The sequence below is a fragment of the Rosa chinensis genome, chromosome 6, assembly GCF_002994745.2.
Source record: "Rosa chinensis cultivar Old Blush chromosome 6, RchiOBHm-V2, whole genome shotgun sequence".
NCBI classification, from domain to species: domain Eukaryota; kingdom Viridiplantae; phylum Streptophyta; class Magnoliopsida; order Rosales; family Rosaceae; genus Rosa; species Rosa chinensis.
In genome coordinates this window covers 34,560,926-34,570,883 of record NC_037093.1, presented here as the reverse complement: position 1 = coordinate 34,570,883, position 9,958 = coordinate 34,560,926, and the positions used below count along the sequence as shown (strand labels likewise).

General features: G+C 35.1%; 1 protein-coding gene across 1 annotated transcript; it reads left to right on the top strand.

Moving 5' to 3' along the window:
- The first annotated feature begins 913 nt into the window (after positions 1 to 913).
- On the top strand, positions 914 to 9,507 carry LOC112169984 (laccase-15). The gene is made up of 7 exons (XM_024307117.2): positions 914 to 1,124; positions 1,209 to 1,360; positions 5,840 to 6,084; positions 6,587 to 6,712; positions 6,824 to 7,424; positions 8,517 to 8,875; positions 9,129 to 9,507. The coding sequence occupies exons 1-7, from the start codon at positions 1,008 to 1,010 to the stop codon at positions 9,317 to 9,319; spliced, it is 1,791 nt and encodes a 596-aa protein (XP_024162885.1). The 5' UTR covers positions 914 to 1,007; the 3' UTR covers positions 9,320 to 9,507.
- The last annotated feature ends 451 nt before the right edge of the window (positions 9,508 to 9,958 follow it).

The window sequence follows — 9,958 nt, the reverse complement described above, 5'->3', positions numbered from 1 at the left end:
GCAGTTAAATTAAAATTTAGAAAATTTTAAGTGTGTTCTGAATTTATCTTTATTTATTAAAATGAAATACTCTCTCTTTTCATGTTCACTGATTGAGCAGCCCTACCGGCCAATCACGTAATATGTTTGTTCTACATACGAATCTCTCATTATTATGAAAGATTCTTAATAAACAACCCTTTTTCCAGTCATTGATTGTAAACCACTAAACCGACAAGTTCACTATCTGGTCCCTGGAACATTAAATCATTACCTCTCTTACTCACAAAAAGAGACAGCCAACCCTGTGAACAACCAAGACAGGGAACGTGAGGCGTGTACTCGCTCTCGGAGGTCCTTCAGAGTTTGATAATAACTCCAAATTGTTGTGGCCATGATATTGGGTAAAAAAAATGCCGCTCATGAAGTAATGACGATATTTATTCGAATCCATCACGTGCCATAATTCATTATTCAGGACAGCGGGGGAGCAATGATCTCGGTGTGTGTTTAGCTGCAATTGCACGGGCCTTTTCCCATGTCAGATCGGCTCTTCAGATGGAAATTGAAGCTATGAGTCAAAAGGGAAGAACAGATGGATGGTAGTGACTCCTGTTTATATCATTAATGGTACGTGTAACGATTTCTTCCATATATATTAATTAACCCATTTGATAAAAAAATAATTTAAAAAATTGCAAAAAGCAAGAACAAAATCTTCAACCTCAACGTCTTCAAATTTCGGAAATGCAGTTCGAAAGAATGTCCCCACTGTTTTTTGTATTCTTCTTCCGTGATTGGTCCAACCTCGTGGCCGGTTCACAATTGCTGGGATTGATTGGGAATTGAAGCTTTCAGTCAACACACACTCTTCTGAAAGTTGGTTACAAAAGAATCAAGGATGGGGGATGGATGATGATGGCTTTATAAAGTCCATGAATGATTGACTGCTCATAATTAAATAGAAAGCGTGTTCTAGAGTCTGGCTAGCGCTCCATCTTCTTCGGAGTAATCCCAGAACTTAAAAAATGAAGCACCAAAAGACATGCCCATTGTCAACTACTGAGCTTCTGGTGTTTCTGTTTCTTATAGTGCAGTTCCTCTCCCTGCTGGTTCAAGCCGAAGTCCATTACTATGATTTTGTTGTAAGTCCCTTTTCCCAGTTCGTCACTCTCTCTCTCTCTCTCAAAACTAATTTGTGTTGTACGTACGTAATATATAACTGCTAGGTAAGGGAGAAAAATTACACGAGGCTGTGTGAGACAAAGAGCATTTTAGTTGTGAATGATAGTTTCCCAGGACCGGAGATACGAGTTCACAAAGGTGATACAGTTTATGTCAACGTGCATAACCAAGGAGATTATGCACTCACCATTCACTGGTAACTACTCTCTCTCTCTCTCTCTCTCTCTCGATCTCCTTGTTGCAAAAGTCAGTTCTAGTATCTTTATATATATATGATTGAAGAATCTTAATAGAGAAAATTGCATACAGTCCGCCGTACCACATGGCGGTGTAGCTAATCAATCAAAAACTAGAAATTTTTTCACTTATTATGAAACTGTCCGTTCCTTTTAAATTGAAATACTCAAAGTAATCCCCTACTAAGACTCTAATTGGTCAGCCGGACCGTCACGTAGTACGACAACCACACCACCACGTAGTACGGTTGACGTACGAAAAACCACCTCATCTTAATATTGTTTTGTGAGATTTGAAACCTAGATGGTCAACATCACGTTGCTTCCTCTCACGAATATAAAATCTCATTATGAGCTGTATCCTCTTTTATTTTTCATTTATATCTAAATTTGATTGGAGGAAAAAAAATAATAATAATAAACCTGAGAAAGCACCTTCAGCAGCAAAAGAAAGCTGCAAAAGGTACTCTTTGTGATAGAGCTCCCACGTACAGCGTACTCATCTAATTCATCCCAGGCATAAGTGGTCCCCCCCTCCCTTTTTCTTTTTTCTTTTTTCTGTTTCCATTCCAAATGGCATGAAGAGGTGTCCCTCTCCTTTTTATTATTCCTGACCTGGAAATATAAACCAGATTTAGCATTCTCCACAATTGGTTCAACATTTTAGCTGGTGACTTAATTTTCCAAAGTATTTTTCAGGAGTACTCGTTTTTTTTTATTTCATTTTATATTTGGCAAGATTTCAGTAGTACTCGCTTTGAAAAAGACATTTTGAAAGGATCGACAACCCACTAAACTATATTTAGGCCAAGCAAATATATCTTAATAATAAACGCACTAGATTAATTATTGGTTTACATCAAATAATTTTAAACATTCAATGATACATTTATACCCAACAAGTTTGTATACCCTTCTATCTATATATCCCAACAAACCAGAAACATTTATATCTCTCATTTATTACACATTAATTTAGGCTTCCTTTGGAATTTTGTTTGGTTTATGATTTGGTATCTTGAGCTTCAGTTCGCTAGTTACTTTGGTAGAAGATTGTCTTCTACTCGGTGTAGGTTTTTACGTCGAGTATGTTTGGTTAGTCATATCACTTGTTACATATAGTGATGGAAGATTGTCATCTATTTGGCATTTAGTCATTACTTGGAAGATGCATGTCGGTCATACCATTGGTAACTTTGTACATAATCCAACATACATCCGGTGCTTTATTAGATGCGACTTCTATTGTTGCTAGGTTTATTTTTCGATGCCTTATTGTATCTCGTATTGTTTTCGTAATTTTAATTTTAATATAGTTTCTACATTTGTTAGCTGTAATCCTATTATTATTAATAGAGTTGTTATTTTTCTTCAAAAAAAATATTTTATTTAGTATAATCTATACTACGAGGATATTTGAGTATTTTCACATCCACTATGACTAACAAAATGAGTTCTGTTAAATATAGTATAGATAATAAAAGCTAAATTACACGCAATGTTCTAAAAAATTACACGCAATGTTCTAAAAAACGGCCTAGGCAGCAAGGAACCGCTCCGATTTTGGCCTAGGCGTTTCCTTTAGGCGCTGGGCTACTAGGCGGGGACTAGGCGGGCTAGGCGGTCGTAAACCCTAATTTATTCTATATTTTGACTATTTTTATATTTATAATTAATTTTTAGACTTTAAATATTGTTATTTATATTATTATATGTCATAAAAATAATTTAAAATTAAAAAAAAAAACCGCCTAGTCTTCGCCTAGGCCCCTAGGCGCTAGTCCCTGGGTCACCACCCGACTATCGCCAACCGCACCAACTATTATGCTAGAATTAAGCATTGATGGATGCACTGAAAATAATTACATATCAAAATTCGTTGTAATTGGAAATGGAAAAAAAAAAAAAAAAAAAAAAAAGCTCTCTCTTCTCTCTAGAGCAAACCTGAGGCAGCAACCGGCCTTGATTGGCGGCGATGGCGCTGCAAACTCCTTGCCTCTCAACAGAGAGGATTCCTGGCTATGTAGTGGCTTGGTAAATTGGATTTGAAAGGGTGGCAGAGCCTCTCTTTCTTCTCCCCTATTTGGCGGCGATGGCGATTGGTGCAGATGGTGCCTCATGATGTCAGTTTTGCCCCGCAAAATCACCTTCAAAATAATACTTTCCCCGCAAACTAAGGCCCAAGGGACTATTCTAGCCCGAATGAACTAGAGAAAAACTAATTGATCCATGCACCCGACTTTCGTCCATCAAAAGTAAAATCTATATGATGACCAAACATTGCCGGAAAATCAACCAGAGCTACCTCTTATTTGAATAAATAAGCAAGTGAACCACAGCTTGTATCCTCAAAACCCAAAACTCCACCACCCTTGACCACCATCAGTCAACAAGCAACGCCAACCACACCCCCAGCGAGTTACTAAGATCGAACATAATCATGAAAAAACCTCATGGGTTGTGACCAAACTAAACACCATGCTGCAAGAATGAAGCAAATCTAGAGAAGAATCGCTATAAAGAGGAAAAGTGGCTCCCCATCTGCAAAGCAATCCAAGCTAATTGATGCTGATAGATCAATCAACTCATCCTTGGCTAGTAAATGAACAAAAACTTATTCATGCATGAATCAACTCTTAACCATGACGGAAAAATCAAGAACAAGACACCGGAATGAAACCTAGATTCAAAACAAATGAAGAATAAACAATCCAAAGTGAAAGAGCAACAAGGATAGGTTAAGTCAGGCAAAGACTTAGGTGCAGTGATTAGCACGAAGAAATCCTAGCACAACACTATTTGAGAACCCTTTTTGAAAAAACTAAGAAATAAAAAGGGTTAAATACTGTTTAGTCCCTGTATTTTGCCTCTTTTATCGTCTCAGTCCCTGACATTCTAATTTAATCTAAAAACTCTCTGACCTCACAATTTCCCTCCAATAGATCCCTTCCGCTTCAAATTAGGAGTTGGCCTTGGGTGAAATGTCCAATATACCCCTCTGTTATTTCTTTTTTCTTTTTAATTTCTTTTTTGCTTTTTCTTCTTTTTTTCTTGTTCCTTTTTAATTTCTTTTCGTTCTGCCTACTTTCTCCTTCCTCAACCCACCAATCCCATTCCAATCAAACTCCACAACCCCATCTGTTTCTCTCCCCAAATTGAAACCAAACCCAGCAAAGACCAAGCTTAGCGGTGTATAGATGGACATCGAGCAAAAGCAAGAGGCTAGGAGCTGATCGATCACTTCTTCACCTTCTCTGAAGCCATCTCCCTCTGTTGTCCCTTAGCGGATCTGCCCTCGTCTCCATCGTCACAGACGCCATCTCTCAAACATAAGCAGATCCCAATCAGCTCGGAAATTCGCTGCTCAACCACTCCCCTCTTGTTTTCACAGCCTACTCTCTCTCCCACTTTCTCTCTCCACATCAGGCCTGTATTTGGAAAATTTTCACTGAAAACTACCATTATTTCATACTCTGATTTGGGTCTTGCTCAAAACGGTGATTTGGATTTTAGGTCTGGTTGAAATGGTGGTTTTTGATGGCCAAGTTGACCAAAACCAGAACTGAAGAAGAAGAATAGTGATGGAAAAGAAAAATGGCCGCTGGCGTGGAGAACAATAATTGGGGTTTCGGGTCGATCTGGATTGGTTCGCCGACGTGGCGCTACTGATGCAGCAGGATATGATGGTTATTAAAAAGGAAAAAGGAAAAAGAAAAAAGAAAAAAGGAAAAAAAGAAAAAAAGAAATTAAAAAGAAAAAAAGAAAAAAAGAAAAAAAGAAAAAAAGAAAAAAAGAAAAAAGAAAAAAAGAAAAAAAGAAAAAAAGAAAAAAGAAAAAGGAAAAAGAAAAAAGAAATTAAAAAGGAGAAAGAAAAAAAGGAAAAAAGAAATTAAAAAGGAAAAAGAAAAAAAAGAATTAAAAAGGAAAAAAAGGAAAAAGAAATAACAGAGGGGTATATTGAACATTTCACTCAAAGCCAACTCCTAATTTGAAGCGTAAGGGACCTATTAGAGGGAAATTGTGAGATCAGTGAGTTTTTAGATTAAATTAGAATTTCAGAGACTGAAACGATGAGAGAGGCAAAGTACAGAGACTAAACAGTATTTAACCCAAATAAAAAAACAAAAACAAAAAACAACAGAGCATAGATCTCTAATTTCAACATGTTTTTTCTGTGAATTTGGACCAATAATTTTTCAGAAAATTCTGCTAATCTCATCTCATGTTTGACAAAATTTACACAAACCATTTTCAATATTGACTAATTTTTATCTTTTAGTTTATGAAAAAGTTGATATTATATATTCTTTTTTGTTTATGAATTGAACTTTAATTCAATTTGATGAAGTAATTGGGATGCTACTATGATAGTTACTTATTTTTGACTTCTTTAGATGAGGCAATGTTTATGAAAAAATTGCTATGTTATAACAATACAGGCATGGGATAAAGCAACCACGAAATCCATGGTCAGATGGTCCATCTTACATCACACAGTGTCCAATCCCACCTGGAACAAACTTCACCTATGAAGTATTATTGTCCATAGAAGAAGGAACTGTATGGTGGCATGCACATAGTGATTGGACTAGAGCTACTGTTCATGGTGCTTTTGTTATCTTGCCTGCTATTGGAACCACATTCCCATTTCCGCAACCTGATGAAGACGAAGTTCTTGTAATTGGTACAAAAAATTAATCTGCATGAGTCGTTTTATTTAATATTGAGACTAACTCTTTCTTTTGATCTTCAGTTTAATGTTGTGTTACTAGGATAACTTACAAATACTAATGAACATCATACAATATTGTATATATCTAAAATGGGATATATGATCAAGAGATTAGAATAACTTCAATGTACAACTTACAGTGTTGGATTTATAAATATGTTTTTGAAAAACTATCAAAGAATTCTAACTATATATACTTTGTACATTCATCAAATTTTCAAGAAATAGGCAATTATGTTAAACAACATTAGATAAAATTTCATTAGATTTTGATTAATTTCTAGTGTGGAATGAAAATTGAAAATGAGTTGTTTGATTCGATGATGATGATGATGATGATGATAATAATACCCTAGATTCTATTTACCATTTGGGTTCTAATTCTACTTCATTGATGTTAATTAAGTACTAATAAACCCTTGTATTATCTGTGTTGATACTTGCATATATGAAGCATCTTGGTACACAGGAGATATAAAAGAACTTATTGATGAGTCTATACAAAATGGTACCGACTTACCCCATTCAGATGCTTACACTTTAAATGGGCAGCCAGGAGATTTTTGTGCATGCTCCTATGGTATGCTTTCTCTTTTTTACTGATTTTAATGCTCCATTAATTTTTTCAAAATGATGTTGTATATTGCTAAAATTGAAATCTGCTAATATTTAAAATCCTGAATAATTTCAGGAACAGCGTACCGTCGTATAGTGGATTACGGCAAGACATATCTTCTTCGTATAGTGAACGGAAACATGAATGCAGAACACTACTTTGCCGTTGCAGAGCATAGTCTCACTGTGGTTGGACTAGATGGAGCCTACATTAAACCCATAAACACTGCTTACATAGTCATAAGTCCTGGACAAACGATGGATGTCTTGCTAGTAGCAAACCAGTCTCTTGGCCAATATTATATGGCTATTAGACAATACTCAAGTGAGAACCCTTCAACCGTTAACTTTGACCATGCAAATGTTACTGCAATCCTAGAATACAGAGGCGACTATACATATGAGACATCTCCTGCATTTCCATCTACTCTTCCTATGTACTTGGACAAAGCAGCAGCACTCAAATTCACATACCAACTTAGAAGCTTGGCTACTCCAGAGTACCCTGTAAATGTTCCACTCGACATCACTACTAGAATGTATATTACAGTGTCGATGAATGTACTTCCTTGTGACCATACAGGCTGTGAAATACCTGAGAATATCGTTTCAAGCCTAAATAATGTTAGTTGGGTCGACACAAAACCAACTACAAATGTCTTGCAAGCCTACTACAGGTTCTTCCTCTTCTCTCTACTTTTCATGCATTTATTTGCGAGAGAAAAAGTGAGATTTAATTACTATATCCTTCAATAATAGTTCTAGTATTGAATGCATTAGTGGTAATCATATGGTCATAACAAAGAAATGTGTAACTAGTGCAAGCTGGGTTTAAATCAAACAACAGAGAATAATTACTAAAAGCCAAAACATGGAAGACCATGAATTCTTTAGTTTTTTCTTAACTGTTTGATTTAAATTCTTCCATAATTAACTACATAGTCGTTGAACAGTATAGAAGAACACTACTCTACATAATAGATATTTTCTAATAACTAGTGATCCCCACAAGTATGTGAGGCAACGTCTTGAGTAGTATTAATTACTTTGTTTCTTTCAACTAGTTTTCTGCTCACATACTCTGCATGTGTAAAAAATTTATAATTATTATATTGAGAAAAGAAAAGGTAATTTGAGAAAAAAGAAAGTGGGATGTTATCTGAATTGTGGGTGGTTATTGCAGACATGGGTGCTTAACTTTCTGAAAAATTATTTAACTTCTTTTTTATAGGAATTTTAATTTTGCTAGTTATTTAAAATTAATATAAGGTCTAAGAATTTTATTGTATTTTCACACCCACTTTGGTTAACAAAGCCTCTTCTCTTAATAATAGTATAGATAAACAATCAAATTTTGTGTGGGTTTTTATTTTATTTTTCAGTTTCCTTTTTTATGGCCTTTTTTTTAATGTTATTTTTTTTTTTGGCCATTTTTTCTCAAATTCTAAATATATAGATATAGCCTAAAATAACAGTAATTATGAAAGTTGACAAAAGTCGATTTTGATAATCTTCTTAAATTTCTTTATCACATCAAAGAATATTTAACATACTTAAGTGTTAGAAATGATTATAAACATTTATATAAGCTGATGCGAAAGAAGAACAACTCATTCAAATAATAATGAGTAAGAAAAAAAATCATCTGTACTTGACTCCATTTAGATGTGTGCTAACTTATTGTAATTAATATCAGTATTCAAAATTGTTAATTTAAGCATTTTCAATAGAGTAACTAAGAATACGCTAGTTTTAATATTGTGATGCAGGAACATAAGCGGGGCTTATGAATCAAATTTCCCAGACCAGCCGACTTTGTTTTATAATTTTACAGCAGATTCTGTCCCCGACTTTTATGATTACACAGCACAAGGGACAAAGGTGAAAGTGTTGAACTATAATGAATCGGTTGAAATTGTGTTCCAAGGGACTAATGTGATGGACGGTTCTGTCAATCATCCAATGCATATGCATGGATATAGCTTTTATGTGGTTGGATATGGTTTTGGAAATTTTGACAATGAGACTGATCCCAAGGGGTATAATTTGGTAGATCCTCCTGAAGTAGCTACCTTTGGAGTTCCCAAAAGAGGATGGTTAGCAATCAGATTCAAAGCAACTAATCCTGGTATGTATTCCCGATTAATATTGCTTTACATTAATGTATATCCATAAAGTGGGAATTTAGTTGTTTCGATACAAATTAAAAAATAAAATAAAATCTCATGTTGGTTGTATCATGCACCCAAAGCCATGCATGACAATAATTCTAGGTGTTCTTCACTATTATATCTAATTTTGGTTGAACGTTAAAATCAACACCTATATAGCCTGGATGGTATAGTACATTGCATTAGTGATTTTTTTTCCCTTCTCTGCAGGAGTGTGGTTTTGGCATTGTCATTTCGAGAGACACTTAACTTGGGGTATGAATACTGCTTTTATAGTAAAAAATGGGGGCACTCCGGAGACTAGCATTCGTGAGCCACCAACTTACATGCCCCCATGTATTATTCCATTGAATTCTCGTGTCCACAGCTATGGTGAATTTATTGAAGAGAAAATAGAGTAATAGTAGAATGTATTTATATCCTTATATGCGCATTAGCATAAAATAATTTCGACGACATGGACGTCTTTAGTGATTAAAAAATTAAATTATTTTATCTTAATTTCAATAATAAAGCCTAAATGTTCACCTATGGTACATTGAGAACTCCATATTTAATCATTTTACTAATATGAATGGACTTGTCAACACTTTTAAGGTCTTACAATTAAATTCATGGCCAAAATTTGGGTTTTTTTGTTTTGTTTTTTTCTTTGGCAAATAAGCAATCCATTCAAACAAAGAAAGCTACAGGAAAGCAAGGACCATGATCTAGACCTTACAGAAAAGGTGGAACAGAACCTGCGTCAAACAACAAAAGTTGAGATAAGGAAAAAGGAGGATTGAGAACCTGATCCAGATGACACGATTTCCTATGAGCAGGTTAGCAAAAAAATATGTCACTGAATTTGTAATCCTGTTGGACCAAGTCTAGTTAACTGAGACAAAAGACCTGGATAAAGCAACAATAGCTTGGACAACAAGAGCAACAGACCAATCTACTACCACAGAATTATTATTGAGAGCATTGATAAGCTGCAGCGAGTCTGATTCCACAACAATAGATTGAAGAGGTAAAGAAAGCAAGAGAGAGATCTTCCA